The 22,101-nt window shown below is 39.3% G+C and overlaps 1 protein-coding gene across 1 annotated transcript in view; it reads right to left on the bottom strand.

The window, feature by feature from the left end:
* LOC122808102 overlaps positions 1–22,101 on the bottom strand; it is a 447,249-nt gene that overhangs the window by 136,124 nt on the left and 289,024 nt on the right. Inside the window, exon 6 of the mRNA XM_044079073.1 lies at positions 1,735–1,872. Coding sequence (XP_043935008.1) covers positions 1,735–1,872 — 138 coding nt within the window. The remainder of the gene's footprint in view (positions 1–1,734; positions 1,873–22,101) is intronic.

The raw sequence follows: 22,101 nt of genomic DNA on the forward strand, positions 1-22,101 counted from the left end.
TTTTTAATCAGATTAAGTGGGTTGGTAGCATTCAATTTTAACTGCCACTGTAACTCCCGTTTCTCTAATTCTAATTCCCACTAGTCACCCCTAGGGTTCTTAGGTATAATATCCAAAAATACCTAACTTAAATTTTGTAAAACCTTGGCAATTCAAACTATGTTTAAATAAGGCATTGTTTACATTCTCTCTTGCAATAGCATAAAGATACTCGTAAAATCATCTTCTTCAATTGCCCTTCCTTTAATACAGAAGTAATCAACACATGGTCATTTAGTTCTGGGGGATTATTAGCACATAAAGTTAACTGCCAATAAAGCACTTTATACCCTAAACAATCATCCCATGAACCTCCCCTAGGATGCCTTCCTATTTGTTCCAAAATAAAAAATGTATAGACTGCTTTTTCACACCTCCTGGTATGTGTACATTTTTAAGGGGAGTTTTTTGTTGGATGAAGTGTTTTTGGTTCCATGGTGTCAGCGCTTAACAGAATGATTCATTGGTTGATTGTGCCTTTACTTTACACCACTGGTTCTTAGTAAAAATGTTACAAAGCAGGAAAATGTATAGGGTTATGTATGTTAATAACTTATGCATTTAAAAGTGTACAAAAAGTATATTTGTCAACTAGATATGTAACTAGTATTTGTTATACATGGGTTACAGCTTGGCATCTCTTAATCTAAGAGAGCTAGTAACTGAAATGTGTTCATTTAAACCTAGTGGAGCAGTTGCCAATGCAGTTCTCTGTTAGGTTAGAGTGACCTATTACACTATTAGTTTTCCAAGCTGGGGATCATGCAAGCATTTGGAAGGGGAAACATTTACTGTTATCTATTTTCAAATATTTTCATGTTTCTGTGATTGCAGTTTTAGCCTATATTAATAACACAGGGAGTTAATGGGGGATTGTATTTTATTTAACATTTGTTAACCGAGAAAGTCTGACTTGGAATAAAGCCAATTTTCAGCAGAGGCCTGGGGAGAAACACTCCAGACGTGTGTCTTTATAATGTGGGAGGAAACTAGAGCACCTGGAGGAAACCCACACAGATGCAGGGAGGACATGCAGACTCCACACAGAAGGCACCCCAGCCGAGAATCGAACCAGTGAACCTCTTGCTGTGAGGTGGCAACCCTACTGCTGCACCACTGCTTCATCCATATTTTGCTATTTCTTAAGTCTTTTTGTGTCAGGCAAGTTAAGGGGTCACTCGTTGCGGAGTCTCTTCTCTGCATGTGGTTGACTGCTGTAAGTCAACTACCAGGGCTAATGAAGTATATTCTCTTTCAGTAATCAAGAGGTAATTTATTCATTCCTGACTACCTGTTACATGACTACTTGTTCAAAATCCATCCAAGGGGGTAGGTGATCGATTTCAGTAACTGCATACCTTATATGAATATTGTACTCCATTCTCAGTAAACTGTCAAAAACCTATTTGTACTTACCATACGGTTCATGATCATCTGTAATCTGTATTTCAGCTGCAAACATTCATGTAGTAACATGAAAACAGTAATGCTAGAATTTATATACAGGGCATAAACTATGTACTAGTATTTCTACAGTTTTGTGACTCATTCAATGGCATCAGTATTCCGTGTGTGTTTTCTGCATGTTTATAATCAGTGGATTATTTAGGTATCTCGATAATCGAAATAAATAAAAGTAGACAGTAACCAGGTGAAATTCATATGAGAAACAGTAAAGAAGTAAAGGAATAATACCTCTTTGATATCATGAGACAAGGCTTCCATAAGTATATCTGGTAGCAACTCATCTGAAAGAACTTCAGAAATAAAGTGGTCCACAAAAGTTTTGGCAAAGGTGGTGTTCTCCAGAAAGTAGATCGCAGCTGCATTTTCCTGTGGATAATAAGACACAGCTTTAGCATTATAATTTTATAATTCTGGAAATACAAAAAATATAACTGTCCACATCTTAGAAAAAGAAACGATGATAGACAGGCAAGTCACACATAGCTGGATAAATGGGTGCAAATTAAAAAATAACTGTGCATGGAGAGAACTCCATACATTACAGGAGAATTGCAAATGCAGAAGTTTTAGAAGAAGCAAGCAGACAACTCTATACAGACCATTAACACAACATTATAACTATTACATCAGATAGTTCTTTTTATTAAACAAGTAGGAATTTATAGCTTACTAGTTACTATAAAGGAAAGTTAGAGTACAGTATGTTTTGTGTTTGGTATAATGAGTTTAGTGTGATAACTCTACTCAACTCGTCTGGTAATCTGAAAACAGGTTAGTTTAAATTAGAAGTATATATGTGAGATTGTTAGTGAAAGCAAAAGGGAGAAGATTTAATGGTAAGGGGTATGGAATAAAGTTAAAGTGAAGCTTAACATAATTGGGAAAGCTCTATGAGGCTTTTAGAGAGGTATACAGGGAGGAATAGTAAGACAGAAGTATGGTGTAGTAATACTATAATTAATACCGTGATGCAGTAAGTAATTTTCCTCAGGCTGTACTATATAGTCATCTCATTTCCAACATGTGTACTTAGTGTGTTAATGTCATCTATATTGACTCCAAATTGTGAATACTTTAACTATTGGCAATGCTTTTTTTTAGCTTGTTATATCTGTATAAATATTTGCACTATGCATGCACAGGTCCACACTATATGAACTGAAAATGAATGTTTTACTTAGTTAATCTGTTGTTGTTTTGTATTAGATATTGTAATAACTTTATTTAACTTTAACCATATTAAAGTTAAATAAAGTTAACTCTAACCATATTATGTCAATATGGACTTTTTCTCCCTGGGTCTCTGTTGAAAAATGGATATTATCCCAGATTGACTTGTCCTGAAGATAAATGTCAAATAAAAAATAAATAGTTCTTTGATAATTTCTATTCTTGGTTCAGTTTAGTGTTGTTTTCAGCTGTATCTTCTAAGGTGGTTGAGTATTGTAGTTGAGTCATATCTATTGCATAGTGTGAATTTTATTAGTAATTATTTGATCATGCATAAGTTAAGAAGGCTTGGGATATAAAAGTTTTTGTAGGACTTGTGTTTGTTAATGATAGATCAGAACAGCTGTCAGAGTTATATAAGATATGTGCTGTTTTTAGTAGCACAACGGTGAATAAATTGTGACGCTCCAACCATTGTAGTTGTTGGGGGATTTATGTGGTTGGCTAGTGGCAAATTTTGTTATTTTGTTGTAGCATTTTTCTAGTTTATTCAGTGATGGCTTTTGCAGATTTGGTAATATGGAGGCAGCATAGAGTAGTCTTGGTAGTAAAACAGACTGAGCTGTTTTAGCTTGGCTGAGATGTTATAATAAGTTTGTGTCCCTATACCTACATTTTCCCCAGTGGTGAAAATGTCTCCCTATCAGAAGAGTGAAACCTGTGTATACAAATTTCACCATTTAAAAGGTAAACAACGAGTATCAGAAGTTCCATCTTTTTAAATCAGTTTATTTTTTAACTCTTTTTGCATGGGGGGGGGGGTTATACCCCATTACACAACCTGGCATGGACAGCTATTTTCCCTGGAGTATCACAGTACTGAACCCCTTGACAATTAACCTCTCTATAATGCGTATTATAATCAAAATTGCATTAGTCAGCAGTACAATGTTTTTATCTAAACACAAATAGCGCATAAAAAACATTATTTTTGTATGGGGCTTAGTCTCCCTGCCCATACTTAAATACCTAAATATGCTAATTCTACAGTTGCACAAAATGCTGAGAAAGAGCACCAGCTCCCTTGCTACTGAACTATGATGTGATCCATAAAACTATAAGAGCACAAACTCCCAATCTATTAAAACACAGACAGAAATAACACAAACTACGCTACCACATAAATCAAATCTCAATTTCCAAAGAAAACATTATAAATCTTTTTCTTTCGGCTGCTCTCATTAGGGGTCGCCACAGCGGATCACCTGTTTCCATTTCTTCCTGTCCTCTGCATCTTGCTGTGTCACACCAGCCACCTGCATGTCTTCTCTCACCACATCCATAAACCTTATCTTAGGCCTTCCTCTTTTCCTTTTACCTGGCAGCTTCATCCTTAGCATCTTTTTCTCAATATACTCTGCATCCCTCCTCAGCACATGTCCAAACCAACGTAATCTTGCCTTTTTGGCTTTGTCTCCAAACCTTCCAACCTAGGCTGACCCTCTAATATACTTATTCCTAATCCTGTCCATCCTCATCACACCCAGTGCAAATCTTAACATCTTCAACTCTGCCACGTCAAGCTCTGACTCCTGCCTTTTTGGCAATGCCACTGTCTCCAACCCATATAACATAGCTGGTCTCACTACTGTCAAAGGAAAAAACTTTAAAGACCAATTCACGTAAGGTTCAAGTATGGCACCCTTTATTAACTTCCAGCAAGGAGACAAAACATGCAGGCAGAATGATTTGTCTGAACAATAATAATTAGTATGGTTCTTTTATACAGTTCTTTCCATGTCACACAGTAAATGTTACTATTCTATTGATGTAGTTAGACACAGCTTTCTGTATTACTCTACAGAAAATGTTACTTAGATTTCCTGCTGACATGTTCAGATTTAAAACTCACTATGTGTTACATAGAAAATGTTACTTAGATTTCCTGCTGACATGTTCAGATTTAAAACACACTATGTGTTACATAGAAAATGGTACTTAGATTTCCTACTGACATGACTGGATTATTGTTGATTTGCAAAATCATTTGAGAAAAACAACCTGGCCTTGGGGCTTATTTTTAGCCCACCACAATCTTTCAATTCTTCAGTTGTGCAGTTCTAATATATGTGTTCCATTTTGCCTAGACTCAAGGTACATTTCTAGCTTAGGTACAAGCAATGCTGACTACGGTTTATACTTTCAAGCAGCCTTTGTTTTCATTATCAATAGCTTCAGAGCTGTGTACTTTCTCATGGCATAAGCAGAAAATCAATAACTCTTTGTTAAGTCTCATGACACTAGTAGAAATGAAACACTTCTTATTATTTTCATGACATTAGCAGAAATCAAATGCTTCTTGTTAATTTCCATGGCATAAGCAGATCATAGCTGCACATATTTTCATGACATAAACAGGATTGGAATGTCTCTAGTAGCTGTGCAGATTCATGCAGTGTGAACAGAATAAATGTATTAACCCTTTTAAACCTCGAATGCACTAAGCATGCATGTTACTAATACATATTTTTCTAACATTTCCCCCCTTTTAATACTTTTATTCTACTTTTAAAATAAACATAAACAGTTTTTTTTCTTCCCCTAACCTCTTCCTACTCAGGATTTGCAGTTAAGAGAGTCATTCAGTTTAAACTTACGAAAACATTTTCAATTTTTCAACAATTCTTCAATTCAGCACCTTGGTATAAGGTTTCCTGAAACTGACATGTCTATAAAGTCTTTAATCAGTCTTTTCATGCAGGGGATGCAGCAGCAAACACATACCACCAGTAGGATCATTCCTACACAGATGGCAATCAGGATGTTCATTAGGATACTGCCCCACCCCCAAGCAGTCTCTGGAAAAAGTCCGTCAATGGATTTGGTCCTGGCTTGGTCATAGTCAACACTTGCTGAATTACCTCAAGGTGATTGTCTATCTCGTGTTTGTGGTCAGGATATATGAACAGCACTCCTCCTGGATTAAATTAAGTCGAGAGCCATGCGGTTTTGAAGAACTACAGTTCTCATGGCAGTCAGTTCATCAGTCACCAGTTCTAGGGCAGAAAAGGTTGCATTGCTCAGTATTTTGAGAAGTTTAGACAATTTTCTCAGTTCCCAGATTGATTTTGTTGCTCCATATGCTGGCAGTACACCTGCCCATGAGATGATGGTATTACCCAGGTCCATATGCGACAGTCCATTTTTCCCTAGGCTCACAGCATGATGGTTTTTCCAGCCCGCATTGATTTGCCCCACTGGGTTGACAGCTTTCTTGATTTCTCGTCGAACATTCCGAATTTTCCCCTGAGGCAAAACTGCTGTGTGTCGTATGGCTGGAACCAGGTACCCCAAATAACAACTGCCGGACCAATTCTCAGATAACCACTTGTATGCTTTCTTACCACATACAAAATAACAATCTTCTACTTTGGTAGTAACTTTACTATGTCCTGGCTCTGGATGAAACATTTTTTATCAACTATAATCAGTTGTTTATAGAGGTCAGCATTATGTTTTACTTCATCAGTTGTCCTATGCATCAGTTCAAAAAAGGAATCATAGCTTGTGTTGCAATAGGAACCTGTGTTGTCAGTTTTGTTGTAGCATCTATAGGGAACAGTCACATTGCAATTGCTCCAACCCACCTAAACTGTATCATTTTTGTAAAAACACACAGTCCCCTTCTGTCAAACAGACAAGTGCAATGCTACTTTATCTTGTGATGTGACATCTGATGTATCATAGACTACATTTTCCCAGGTCTTGTTGGCTCCTAGGGGGACTGAAGTTAACAATAACCCCCCGTATGCTGTTTGCAAAGCTGTGCAAATCCAGCAATTCGAAACATTGAAGGTCTCAGCATACACATATTTGATTGCCTGGTAAGTGTTGAAGTTTGGGTGCCACTCTATGTGCAACTCTCCACGCTTATTCAGTTCAGTTTGTGTGGCTGGGAAAAGGAATGACCACAGCAAAAAGATTATTGTCACTAGTACAGTCAACAGGATGATTATGCAATACTTCTAAGGAAATGGTTGTTCTGCATTCCTGTTTTCTCTGACTCTTCCAAGTAGTTTTATTTGGATTTTTCTGGATTCTATCATTTTTGCTTTTGACATGTGATCTTACTCTCTGTCCTAATAGGACCTTCAGCACTGATGGTTTCTTCACTGGGGTTGAGACGGATCAGTCCTATTGATCTGACCCCCCTTTGTAGCCAGACTTTGTGCTGAGGGCCCCGATGGAGAGTTAAGATTTTTGTCCAGTTCAAAGTTCTTAACTAGTTTGCATTGCGTCAGGTGGATCCACGAAGCTCGCTCTGCTATCTTGACTGCAGTGGGTGTCGAAAGAAGCACCTGGTATGGACCTTCCCACCTTGGTGATGACCAGTTTTTCTTCTTTATATTCTTCACCCACACCCACTCCCTGGGGATCACTGCCACTTCTGATGTTTCGGTTTGTTCTTTATCTGAAACAGAATTTGACTGCAACAGATGTTTAGAATTCATGACTTTTCTCATATATTCAGCTAGTGTATAATCAGCTTCCTGATCTGCGGACATGAGAAGTTTCCACTGGGGTGTATAATAAGCCCTTCCAAATAGTTACTCAAAAGGAGTCAATCCTTTTGCAGTCAGAACAGTTCTCATGCTCAACAGTGCCAGGGACAAACAATACAACCAATTCTTCCCTGTCTCAGCTATTAACTTTCTTAATTTATTCTTTAATATACCATTATGCCTCTCAACTAGCCCTGCAGATTGTGGATGGTATGCACAATGATTTTTTAAAGAAATACCAAAATGCTTACTTAACTGCTGTATGGTTTGGTTTACAAAGTGTGTACCATTGTCACTGTAGATCCTTTCTGGAATGCCAAATCTAGGGATGATTTATTTGACAAGTACGTTTGCCAGCATGGCTGCATCTGGATTTTGGTTGGAAAGGCTTCCACCCATCTGGAAAACATATCTACAATGACAAGACAATATGTCTTATTTTCACATTTGTTCAATTCTATGAAATCCATACAGATAGTGTAAAACGGGTATGGTGGTGCAGGGAAACTCCCTTGCTTGGGCTTTATTGCCCCTTGCGCATTATGTTTGTTACAAATCTGACACATCAAACAAAATTTTTTAGAGTAGTTTGTAAATCCATACGTTGTGAACACCTGGTTCACCAGCTGTACCATCCCCCCTGTTGAGACATGGCACTGCCCATGGCTCAACAAAGCTGCATATCTAAACAAATTAGATGGTAGTATCGGTTTCCCTTCTTTAGAGATGTATAGCCCCTTTACGAGAATTGCTCCTCGTTTTACCCATCTTTGTTTTTCAGCTTGCGTAGTGAGTGTCTGCATTGTCTTTAACATTTCTAAGTCTAAAATCTCAGAGGGTTGTAGTTCCTCATTTAAAAGAAATACTTCTGTAGCTGCTTGTTTTGCAGCTGTATCAGCTCTCACATTACCTTTTGAAATCCTATCTTGTTGCTTGGTGTGAGCTGTGCATTTACAAATGGCTACTTTCTGAGGTAACTGAATAGATTCTAAAAGATCTAAAATAAACTGTGCATGATTTATAGGTTTGCCAGTAGATGTTATCATTCCTCAGTTTTTCCACTGTTGCGCAAAAACATGTACAGTAGAAAAAGCGTACTGGCTGTCAGTAAAAATGTTTGCACATTTACCCTTTGTTAAGGTACATGCCCGTGTCAAGGCAATCAATTCTGCTGCCTGTGCAGATAAGTTGTGTGGTAAAGGTTTTGCTTCTATAATCACAGTGTTAGAAACTACTGCATATCCTACTAGGTTCTGTCCTGCAGGACCCCTTTTGCACGATCCATCTACGTATTATGTCACCTCGGCATCATCCAAGGGGACATCCGTGAGATCTTTTCTAGGTAGTGTCTTTTGCTCAATTACCTGCAGGCAGTGGTGTGGTGTGCCATCTGCAGGGGTTGGGAGCAAGGTAGAAGGGTTCAAAGTCATGCATCGTTCAATTGTCATATGAGGTTGGCTCAACAATATAGTCATACAGGAAAGATGCCTAGCAGGGGAAAGATATGCTACCTTCTCTTGCAGTAAAATAATCGCGACTGCATGAGGCACTCTCAAAGTGAGAGAGTGGAATAAAACTACTGAGGCCGAAGCCTGTACTGCCATTTCAGCTGCAACTACTGCTTGTACACAGTGGGGTAAGGACCATGCCACTGGGTCTAGTTGTGATGAATAGTAAGCAATGGGGCGTTGCTTGTCCCCATGCTGTTGTGTTAACACTGATGTCATATAACCTTGCTTACAATCTACAGTTTGGGAAAAACATTTATGATAGTTTGGTAATCCCAGAACTAATGAGGACGCTATTAACTGTTTCAGTTTGCAGAAAGCAGATTCTGCCTCTGGTGTCCATTGTAACAAATCCTGTGCAGCCATAGGTTTCTTATATATCAGGTCAGTCAGATGTGCAGATTCCAAGGCATAGTTTGGAATCCAGCTCCAGCACAAATTAGCTGTACCCAGGAAGGACATAATTTCCTTCTTGGTAGTGGGTTTTGGTGCTTGCAAAATTGCTACTTTTCTGTCCTCATCTAATGTTCTGCCTTCCTTTGATATTACATATCCCAGGTATTTGACTTGTTTTTCCAAAGCTGCAGTTTATTTTTATTTACCTTATGTCCTTCAGCGGCTAAGAATCATAATAGCGCTATGGTATCTTCTCTACAATCTTGCTGGGTGGGGGCCGCCAGCAAGATGTCATCAACATAAAGTAAAATCTGACTGCCTCTTGGTGGGGTAAATCCCACCAAGTTGCTTGCCATTTCTTGCGAGAATATTGCTGGACTTTCACAATACCCCTGTGGTAGTCGCGTATATGTATACCTTTTCCCCTGAAATGTGAATGCAAACCAATACTGACTGTCAGGGTGTATCGGTATCGAAAAGAACACATTGCTGATGTCTACCACAGAAAAATACTTCTGTTGAGGTTTTAAATCATTCAACAGGGTGTTAGGTCTGGCACCGTAGGTGCCCTTGATATTACTGCATCATTTACAGCTTGTAAATCTTGGACCATGCGCCATTCTTCATTTGCTTTTTTAACTGGAAATAAGAGTGTGTTACATGGTGAATCGGGAGATTCTACCAGTATTCCCCCTTTAAGTAAGGCAGCTATAATAGGCTTTATTCCTGCCTCTGCATCTTTTCTTAGGGGATACTGTCTTTTCTGTGGTCTAAATGCTGACTTTGGTGTGATAGTAACTGGTCCCGCTGTACGAATAAGTCCTACATCTGACTTTCCTGTTGACCAGAGAGTTTCTGGTATATTCTGTAAGGCATTCTCTTCCTCCTTTAATAGGAGTGCTAATCAGCTGTCCTTGCTAGACTGCAAGTGTACGGCTGGGTGAGTCTGACTTATCCAATTCAGCTTCTGTATTTGTATTCCCTGTTCTGACAGTTCTAATTCTGCCTGTTTCTCCCATCTTGTGACTTTTTCTCCTAGATCTGCCCATTCTATGTTTTTGTTCTTGGTTAAGCTAACATGTGGTAATCAATTAGATTTATAAAGTGTAAAGAACTCTTGGGGCAATGAACAGCTGGCTACACTGTTCTCTTCTGTGTCCCAGTACAGGTTACGTAATATCAATCTGTTTGCATGATTTTTAAGCAATTCTTGCTCATATTCCTTATCAGGTCCTGGTGTGTTACAATAATACAGGGTACAGTGCAACAAGTGTTGCTTATCAATGTCAAGAGAGGGGAACTTGCTGATGGCTACATTCATTAATTCTTTGGTCACAGTCCCTGGACCGGTCATAACCAAGTCCTGGCTGTACCAATAAAACATTTCACCCTCCAATTGCACTGCAAAGGTATCAATTTGTCGCTGTGCTTCCATACCCTGCATGGTTGGGACTACTGCTATACCAAATAGCTGCATGAGGTCTCTGCCCAAGAGGTTTACTGGGCATTTTGCTGAAACAACAATTTTGCTTTTCTGAGTCAATCCTTTAACTGGATCAGTTATTGCAATATTATGGGAGAGGGGCTCCCGATACAGTTGTCCATTAGCTGCTTTTACCAGTATGTAATAAGGTGACACAGTATTTTCAGACAGTTTGGAGGGATGTATCAGGGTTCATGATGCCCCTGAGTCACACAAGAATTTGACTTCCCTCCCTTCTACCAAGAGTGTAACTTCTGGTTCCGTGTCTGCTAACCAGAGCTCCAAGCTCAATAAAGCTAGGTCTAATATTTCATTTTCTTCACTCTCACTAACTTCTTGCACTTCCTCTATCTCTTCTGTCACATCCTCTACTCCCTCTATCACATTCTCATTTGTCCTTTCTTTGCTATCCCCTTCTAGTGATTCCTGACTACCATATAGTCAGTCCTCACCCTCCTTGTCTTCCGTGGTTGCCTTCTTGTTTTTCCTGCAATCTTTTGCCAAGTCTCCCTTTTTACCGCATTTGAAACATTCACCCCTTTTCTTTCGCCCTTCAAAGTCCTTTGATCGTTGATCAGATTGTTTGTTTCCCTATGCGGTTTTCTTACCCTTTTTCCCAGACTGTACTACATAAACTTCTGCTCCATCTTCTACAAAAAATACTTGAGCTTTCTTTTTCTTTTTGCTATTAAAATGCCTTTCAGCATGCCGAGCATATTCAAGTAATGACTGTAACCTGCTTGTACGATGGTCTGCCATGTGTTTTGTAATAAAACTGCTTATGGGTGCAATACTGCCTTTTAAAAAATGCATTCTTTAACTGCTGTTCATATGGGGAGTCTTGTGTTTGGTCTTCAGGAACCTGCATTCCACAGTGGTTATTAAAACATTCTAATAGTCTGACATAATACCGGTCAATAGTTTCACCTTCTTGTTGGATGCATTGATTAATGCAAGTGCAGTCTGCCCTAGGCTTCCATTTTTCAGAGATGCAGACTTGTAAGACCTTTTACTCTGTTGTCTAATTCTGCGCTGCTATGTGGGAGGGGTCTTTGTGCAGCATCACGGGGATTCCAGTTGCCACTAATCATGTGCCAATCTGGCCCCACAATTTGTCTAACTACTTTTTTTACCTCTTCTCCATTTAAGTTATAACTCAACCTCATTCCTTGTAAATCTTCTGAGAATTTTCTAAAATTAACTTTTGGATGGGGAATTCCCTCAGTGGCTTTCTGGATATCTTCCGGAGTCCAAAGTCTATACACTAAAATAGTTGGGTCCTGATTGTCCTGACCTGCCTGAGGGTTGGGTACTTCTATAAGTGGGCATATTTCTTCTTCACTCATAGATCGTGAATTCTTAACCATTTGATATAAATCAATGCCTTCATTTGAGTTACCTGCCCTTGTTCGAGACCTGGTCCCAATGGGATCTCTAATATACGGTTTTATTTTCATAATGCCTCTTTCTTCAGTGACCACAGGATATTGTGGGGGTGGACTAACCTGTTCACTTGCTTCATATTCTGGTAAGGGAGGCAGAGGTGCTGATGCTATTACTAAGTTTTTGTCCTCCTTGTCTAAAAACATTGCTTTTGAATTTTTGTTCTTTTGTTCCCTACGGTTTACTTCCTCAATCCACCTGTGTGCCTGAGGAATTCCTAATTTGTGTTGCTTTTTTACCCGACCTTTGGAATCGGTTTTGAGCTATTTGACAAGTTTGATAAGCGAGGATTTTTCTAATTTTCCGTCAAATTCATATTTATTAACCCATTTTGAATAATATTTAATATTGTCGGCGCGCTGCGGCTGCATATATTTTACGTCTTCTGTTAACGGCGGATTTTGGGGTCTTTTTGTGCAATTATTACCCATTTTGTTCTACCCTTCGATTGTTACATAACTTCTCTTATTTTTAACGTGGTACCATGGATTTTGTTATAGTCTCTTCAGAATGACTGCCTACTTATTCTGTTTCTCCTGATCTATGACAAGACAGTAATCTTTTCTGTCCCTGACTTGTAAAATACAGTTTTGACAAAAACAATACAAATCTAGTCCCTGATCTAAAACAGAAAACAGAAAAAAGTAGATTCACCTTACTTGAGCCTACGTGATTGATCACCTGATTCGCGGAAACCCGTCCTTCAGTCGCAGATCAGAAAGTGGCTGGCCTCTTTTGAACGACAATTCAGTTGGAGGACTTTTCATATAAAAAGAACTGATTTGGTTTCTTCCCCGTACGGTTTCAACCACCTGGCCCGTCTGATGCAAGGTGAAAAGAGGGCTCCGGCACGAAGGACCAATCTGTCAAAGGAAAAAACTTCAAAGGCCAATTCACGTAAGGTTCAAGTATGGCACCCTTTATTAACTTGCAGCAAGGAGACAAAACATGCAGGCAGAATGATTTGTCTGAACAATAATAATTAGTATGGTACTTTTATACAGTTCTTTCCATGTCACACAGTAAATGTTACCATTCTATTGACGTAGTTAGACACAGCTTTCTGTATTACTCTACAGAAAATGTTACTTAGATTTCCTGCTGACATGTTCAGATTTAAAACTCACTATGTGTTACATAGAAAATGTTACTTAGATTTCCTGCTGACATGTTCAGATTTAAAACTCACTATGTGTTACATAGAAAATGGTACTTAGATTTCCTGCTGACATGACTGGTTATTGTTGATTTACAAAATCATTTGAGAAAAACAACCTGGCCTTGGGGCTTATTTTTAGCCCACCACGATCTTTCAATTCTTCAGTTGTGCAGTTCTAATATATGTGTTACATTTTTCCTAGATTCAAGGTACATTTCTAGCTTAGGTACAAGCAATGCTGACTACGGTTTATACTTTCAAGCAACCTTTGTTTTTATTATCAATAGCTTCAGCGCTGTGTACTTTCTCATGGAATAAGCAGAAAATCAATAACTCATGACACTAGTAGAAATGGAACACTTATTATTTTCATGACATTAGCAGAAATCAAATGCTTCTTGTTAATTTCCATGGCATAAGCAGATCATAGCTGCACATATTTTCACAACATAGATTGGAATGTCTCTAGTAGCTGTGCAGATTCATGCAGTGTGAACAGAATAAATGTATTAACCCTTTTATACCTCAAATGCACTAAGCATGCGTATTACTAATACATATTATTCTAACACTACCCTTTTGTAGACCTTCCCTTTCACTCTTACAGGTACTCGTCTGTCACAAATCACTCCTGACACTCTTCTCCACCCACTCCATCCTGCCTGTACTCTCTTCTTCACCTCTCTTCCACACTCACCATTACTCTAAACTGTTGATCCCAAGTATTTAAACTCATCCACCTTCGCCACCTCTACTCCCTGCATCCTCACCATTCCTCTATCCTCCCTCTCATTCACACACACATATTCTATTTTAGTCCTGCTGACCTTCATTCCTCTTCTCTCTAGAGCATATCTCCACCTCTCCGGGGTCTCATCCACCTGTTCCCTACTCTCACCAGAGATCACAATGTCATCTGCAAACATCATAGTCCATGGGGACTCCTGTCTGATCTCATCTGTCAACCTGTCCATCACCATTGCAAATAAGAAAGGGCTCAGAGCTGATCTTTTATGTAATCCCACCTCCACCTTAAACACATCCGTCACTCCCACTGCAGAACTCACTGCTGTCACACTACCCTCATACATATCCTGTACCACTCTTACATACTTCTCTGACATTCCTGACTTCCTCATACAATACCAAAACTCCTCTCTAGGCACCCTGTCATATGCTTTCTCTAAGTCCACAAAGACACAATGCAACTCCTTCTGACCTTCTCTGTACTTCTCCATCAACACTCTCAGAGCAAACATCGCATCTGTAGTGCTCTTTCCTGGCATGAAACCATACTGCTGATCACCAATCATCACCTCCCTTCTTAACCTAGCTTCCATTACTCTTTCCCATACCTTCATGCTGTGACTGATCAATTTAATCATTCTGTAGTTACTACAGCTTGCACATCATCCTTATTCTTAAAAATTGGTACCAAAACACTTTTTCTCCATTCCTCAGGCATCCTCTCACTTTCCAAGGTTTCATTAAACAATCTAGTTAAAAACTCCACTGCCATTTCACCTAAACACCTCCATGCTTCCACAGGTATGTCATCTGGACCAACAGCCTTTCCATTCTTCATCCTCTTCATAGCTATCCTTACTTCCTCCTTGCTGATCCATTGTACTACATGATTCACTATCCGCACATCATCCAAACTTCTCTCCCTCTCATTCTCTTCATTCATCAACCCCTCAAAGTACTCTTTCCATCTCTTCAACACACTCTCCTCGCTTGTGAGTATATTTCCCTCATTATCCTTTATCACCCTTACCTGCTGCACGTCTTTCCTAGCTCGGTCCCTCTGTCTAGCCAATCGGTACAGGTCCTTTTCTCCCTCCTTAGTGTCCAACCTTTCATACAACTCTTCATATGCCTTATCCTTAGCCTTCGCCACCTCTCTCTGTGCCATGTGCCTCATCTCCTTATACTCTTGTGTACTTTCTTCATCTCTCTGACAATACCACTTCTTCTTCGCCAACCTCTTTCTCTGTATATTCTCCTGTACTTCTTCATTCCACCACCAGGTCTCCTTGTCCTCCTTCCTCTTTCCAGATGTCACACCAAGCACCTTTTTAGCCATCTCTCTTACTAGCTCTGCTGTAGTTACCCAGCTATTTGGTAACTCTTCACTGCCACCCAGTGCCTGTCTTAACTCTTCCCTGAACTCCACCTCACAATTACCCTTTTTCAATTTCCACCATTGATACTTGGTGCTGCCCTCACACTCATCCTCCTCTTCTTGATCACCAATGTCATCCTACAAACCACCATCCCATGCTGCCTAACTACACTTTCCCCTGCCACCACTTTACAGTCTCCAATCTCCTTCAGACTGGCCCTTCTACATAATATACAATCCACCTGTGTGCATCTTCCTCCACTCTTGTATGTCACCCTATGCTCCTCCCTCTTGTTAAAATACGTAGTCACCACAGCCATGTCCATCCTTTTCGCAAAATCCATTACCATCTGACCTTCTGCATTCCTTTGCTTAACACCATACCTACCATCACTTCCTCATCCCCTCTGTTCCCTTCACCAACATGCCCATTGAAATCTGCTCCAATCACCAGTCTCATCACCACTTCATCCAACTCACTCCAAAATTTTTCTTTCTCATCCATCACACACCCCACTTGTGGAGCATATGCACTAACAACATTCATCATTACACCATCAATTTCTGGTTTCATAAACATCACTCTATCCGACACTCTTTTCACCTCCAAAACACTCTTAGCATACTGTTCCTAGAGGGTAATCCCTATGCCATTTCTCCTCCCATCCACACCATGATAAAACAATTTGAACCCGCCTCCGATACACCTAGCCTTGCTCCCCTTCCATCTGGTCTATTGCACACACAATATACCAACCTTCCTTCGGTATATCATATCAGCTAGCTCTCTCCCTATACCAGTCATACTGCCAACATTCAAAGTTCCAACCCTCACTATCACAGTCCTAGCCTTTACCTGCCTTCAGGCATGCCTTCCCCCTCTTCTCCTCCTTTGGCCAACAGTAGCCGAATTTCCGCCAGCACCCTGTTAGCCAACAGTACTGGTGGCGGTCATTGTTAACCCAGGCCTCGACCAATCTGGTATGTATATCTGTACTGTTCTCCGCATGTATGATTTGGCAAAAGTTTAGGCTAGATGCCCTTCCTGAAGCAACCCTCCCTATTTATCCGGGCTTGGGACTGGCACAAAGAAATGCACTGGCTTGTGCATCCCCAGTGGCTGGGTTAAAGAAAACATTATAAATAATTAATTTAAATGCTATTGAGATGAACTGATAATATACAGATATACAAAACTTGCATAATTTAAACTGCATTCACCTGCAATCTCCAACCCCTGATAGTTATATAGTAAATAAATAAATAAATACCTATATATTTATCTACACACACACACACACACACACACACACACACACACACACACATACTGCAGTTTTGTTTTCCAAGGGATTACAGTCAGGATCCCTGACATTTCAACAAGCTTCCATCCAGATTATATAGCACAGTCTCCACTGTCACCTGGAATTAATCTTAGTGCATATTATGACAATTTCATCATTATCTCAACAGAATCCAATTAATTTCCCACATGTTCAAAATATGTGAATTTTTGTCATTTTTCTTATTCCCTTATGTCTGCAACAATCTGGACTAACATCTGGAAGTGTCTTGGCTCTTTTAAAGTTGTTAAAAAACTTTATGATCATACATTTCTGCATCTAGATGCCAAACAGGCACTGATGTTATCAGTAAAAGTCACTTCAGAATAACCTTTTTGTCTTTCTTACTCTATAAGTGGTTTTCATATTTCTTCCAACAGCAGATTCCATAGCTTCTCATATGGTTCTAAGCTTACTGCTCAATAACACTGAAGATGAAAACTGGAGATACGTCTGTGTTTGCTGATTACCTCAGTTTTATTTTATGAGGTATGCCTGTGAAAGTGATGATGAAGGTACTCAGTCAGCCTGTTAGGTGTCATCTTACTTCTTCAAAGAAAAAGGGATCCTGTGACACGAGGTTATTCTTAGTTTGAAAGTTTTCCTTTCTCTGCAATGAATTGGGACAATGTGTGAAAATACTTATATTGCCATTGTTTAAGAATTATGTGTTTTTGCCTGAGAATGAAATCCAAAGTGTAGATTAGGGAAATCATGAAAATGCTTATTGCATTCTTCTTCTTCTTCTTTCGGCTTTTTCCCGGTTAGGGGTCGCCACAGCGGATCACCTGTCTGCTCATGATTGGCAGTGGAGTTTTACAGTGTTGAGTTGCCAGCCCAGCGCCCAACCTTCCACAGAAGGTACACACATGCACACACTCACACCTAGGGTCAATTTAAAGTGTCCAATCCACCTACAGCATGTCTTTGAGATGTGGGAGGAAACCGGAGCACCTGGAGGAAACCCACGCGACCACAGAGAGGACATGCAGACTCTGCACAGAAGGCACCCCAGCCGAGAATCGAACCGGAGAACCTCCCATATTGCATGAGTAAATGATCAATTGCTAAGCAAACTGTATTCTCATACTGTGAATCACAAAGTGAAGCCATCTGTTATAAACCAGTTGCTACAGCCTTGGGTGGGCATGTAATGGCTTCATTTGATTATCTTGTTTCTCTCCCTTGTTTATTGTGAAGTGTATGTCACTTCAGTGTCTGCCAACTTATAATGTTTCCATGCCATGTCCTTTCCCTCCATTCTTAAATTGCAGACTCTCAGAGCTATACTTAAACACCAGAATCCTACTCTTCTCTTATCATCACAAATATAATAGACTCTATCAGGTAATTAGGTTCATAGCTAAGTACTAGTCTAGCAGCCTTTGTGGGTCATTTTAAGCCTAGCCAATTTCCCTTAAAGGTGAGCATCAAATTCTGTAAATTGTGCCTTTGATGTTAACACCTTAACTTTTATGTCAACCCTCAAACCCAAAACAAACGCATAGGTGAATACTTGGTTAACTGCCCTAAAGGGTCATTTTAACCCGAGGTCAGAATCAAATCCTATACCCTTGTGTCAATGAGATGGAGACCTTAACTATTATGACAAGCCCACCCCATCTTACCATCTTTTCTATGTTCAAGATCACTGTAAAGTCAGGATCGGAGAATTTACCCTTTCTCTACTTTAGTGCAATCTCAAAGTTGGTATATATAATTAACAGGTTGTATGGCAGGGTGCATTGGAGCTTGTCTCCCTTGCAAAAAATGTTTTGAATTTTTTTTTTTGATGATATGTGATTTGAACATTTGTGTTTGATTATTTTTTGTGCGTTGTTCCATCTTTTGGACTAATGGCATAAATATATATATATATATATATACATATATATTTTATATTCATATATATATATATATATATATATATATATATATATATATATATATACGTGGGTCTACTTTCTGACACCAAAAGTACACTTTAAAAACACAACACCAATTTAGCGAAAGTGCAGTTCAACAAAAACACAATATTCTGAACCACACTTCAACGAACAACGATTGGCATTTCTGGCATTTTGTAGAAGAACAGATGTGGTGTTTTTTTCTTTATTATTTACAGTAGTAGTGGGAGTGGAACGTATAAGGCAGTTGGAGCTTCTTGATATAGATCATGTTACAGTGAAGATAAGGAAATTTACCCTTATCTCCACTGTAGTGTGATCTCGGGGTTAGTTTGAAATGTACATTTTAGTGTTTTTGGTTTTCGGTTAAGTGTAGTTCAGAATAGTGTGTTTTCCTTGAACTGCACTTTCAGTTTATTGTTGTTGGGTTTTTGATGTTTGGTATATTTATATGTGTGCGTGTGTGTGTGTGTGTGTGTGTGTGTGTGTGTGTGTGTGTGTGTGTGTATATATATATATATATATATATATATATATATATATATATATATATATATATATACACACAGTGGATATAAAAAGTTTACACACCCCTGTTAAAATGCCAGGTTTTTGTGATATAAAAAAAATTGGACCACAATAAATCATTTCAAAATATTTCCCACTTTTAATGTGACCTATAACCTGTACAATTCAATTGAAAAACAAACAAATCTGTTAGGGGAAAAAATATAAAAAAATAAAAAACGGAGAATATGTTGCTTGCATAAGTGTGCACAACCTTAAACTAATACTTTGTTGTGTGTGCACACCCTTAAACTAATACTTTGTTGAAGAACCTTTTGATTTAATTCAGTCTTGTAGGGTTATAATTACACATTAGTCATTTCCTGACTCATCTCCATCAAACAGATTGACCTAAAATCCTTGAGCTAACATGAAAGGCTCAAAGCCCTATCCCTTTCCTCTGTTTCTTATAGACTCTTGAGTGATGATTTATATCTTGTATTCCACAACATTAGGGATCCTGTTCTTCTTGACTTCCTATAACCTTACAAGTCAAATAGCTCTACTAACACCAGAACTAGGGACTTAATGAACAAGTGCAAAGTTTTTTTTTAAACCATTTCTTTTTATTATAATTATCCCCTCAACTTGTAATGTAAAGTAGGCTTTCTTATTCTAAAACACATAGTTTGTGTTTTACTTTCTTCACTGGACAGTTGTTCAGCATACACTAAACAGAAACATCAGTTTATTAAAAACATTTGCACTTGATCTTTAAATCATCTTGAGCACCTATATAAAAACTTACTCAGTGCCTGTCCCACCTCTGGAATATACATCCCCTGCAAGCTAAACAAAGTAGTACCATAGCATCCTTCAAATAAAACCTATATGATTGGATACTCCAGGACTGACTTGCCTTTCTTGAGAATGGTGGTACCACATAAGGTTGGATGTTGATGAGGTATAAATGCTGTTCTGACTCAATTGTTTAGCATTTCCTGTTAATCTATTGAAGATATCCAGTGGCATAATTCACCTCCTATATTTTACAGTGCACTAATTTTACCTCATGAAAATATAGAATTCCTTCAATAGATATAGTTCATAGGTTAGTACTAAGCTAACTGCCCTTGCAAGCCATTTTAAGCCTAGCCAATTATCCCTTGTGAGACTCAAAACCTGCACACTGAGTTTGCAAGGCAAACACCTTAACCATTAGGCCACCTTCCCAGCCCCAAAAAATCCTTATAGGTTCATAGATTAGTACTAGGCTAATTGCCCTTATAGGCCATTTTAAGCCTAGCCAATTATTCCCTGTGAGAATCAAACTCCATACCTTGCGTCGGTAAGGCAAACACCTTAACCATTATGCCAACTTCCCACCCTATGTGAAGCTTGTTTTTCTGGCAATGGTGCCATTTATGATATAAATTCTGTCCTCTTATCAGACAAATTATATCCAAACCTGGATTCAAACATGTCAGCAGGAGATTTTTCATTGATGTTTGGATTTAGAAGTGCAGCATTACATAGGATCATAGGAGTTTACTAGGCTATCGATCCGGAGGTCATTTCAAGCCTAGCTGTTTCATCCCAATGTAATACCACAGATATGCTATCCACTACCCAGGATTGCATTTAGTAATGACTGCCAATATCCAGGAGGGTCATGGGTGCTATCCCCGGTAAGAATTTACGGTTCCCCATCCATCGTCCTGGTTCCTTTTGAACAGTGTCATAGAGGTGCTCTGTTTCACATGAATTGGTAGCCTATTCCAAAGACTTGGCAGTCTCTGGGAGACAAATCTGTCCCTCCAGCATGTTCTATTCAAGTCACAGGCCATAGTTAGGTCCCTGGAAAGGGTAGCTCTAGCCCCATTTGATTTACAGATGTGCAGCAAGTTCATTAGGTTTGGGTCTGAGATTGCTCTGTAACACAGGCATAGGTTTCCCCTAAGAAGTCTATACAATACAGAGTATAGTGACAGGGACTTTAGTCAGCCTTGATCTTCTTTGCTAGAAACATCTCTCCAATTGCTGCAGGTGTTTAGTACAGTACATGCTTTATGGGATGTTATACTCAATTATGGGCCTGATTAGTGCAGAGTATTGAGAGGTTATAACCTCCTTTGCTCTCAAGACAATGCTATTACTAATCAAGTGTGCTACATAAAAAGCCTTCCTTACTACAGTAGACACAGGGTGGTCAAAGTTAAGGTTGCAGTCAACTTTGGTCACAGATCAGTTGCCACTTCATGAATACTTAGGGCATTGTTGTTGATTTGACAGTGTGAGAAAACATTGTTTGTGCCGAAGGTAAAGATGATGCATTTTTTGCATTCAGTTTGAGACTGTGACTAATATACCAGTCGTTGGGCTGCATGAGACCCCCCCTGGAGTATACTGACATCATTTGGCGAGTAAATGATGGCAACTAGTTTGTAGTTGGCTGCAAATTTCGTCAGCCAAAACCCCTTGGTTTGGCTTGAACTTCTGTGAAGTATATACGAAACAGTAGTGGGCCCAGCACTGACCCCTGTGGCACCCCACTGGTAACAGGTCTGCTGAGTGATGTGGAGTCACCCTCTTTGATAGTGTGTGTCTGGTTTGTGAGCCAGTTGGCAACCTGTCTTACAATAAAGGGGGTTTACATTCAGTTTGCTAAGTTTATCGATAATGTCTGAGTGTGGAATTGTGTCAAAAGCCTTTGCCAAATTGAGGTATGCCCTTGTCAATAGCCCTGGTCACATTTTCAAAGAAATCCACCAGATTTAACAAGCAAGATCCGCCCTTGACAAAGCTGAAATTGGGTTGCATCCAGGGTTTGGAGGTCGCCTATGTCTTTATTTATGAGGTCTATAATGATACGTTCCATGGCCTTACAAATGAGGCTGGACAGACTTATGGGACTATAATTCCCCGGGTCTGTTGTTAGGCCATCTTTGTGGAAGGGATTAACTGTTGCTGTTCTCCATTCTGCAGGAACTAA

This window comes from Protopterus annectens, chromosome 8.part0, assembly GCF_019279795.1.
Source record: "Protopterus annectens isolate FY-2018-M chromosome 8.part0, PAN1.0, whole genome shotgun sequence".
Classification (NCBI taxonomy): domain Eukaryota; kingdom Metazoa; phylum Chordata; order Ceratodontiformes; family Protopteridae; genus Protopterus; species Protopterus annectens.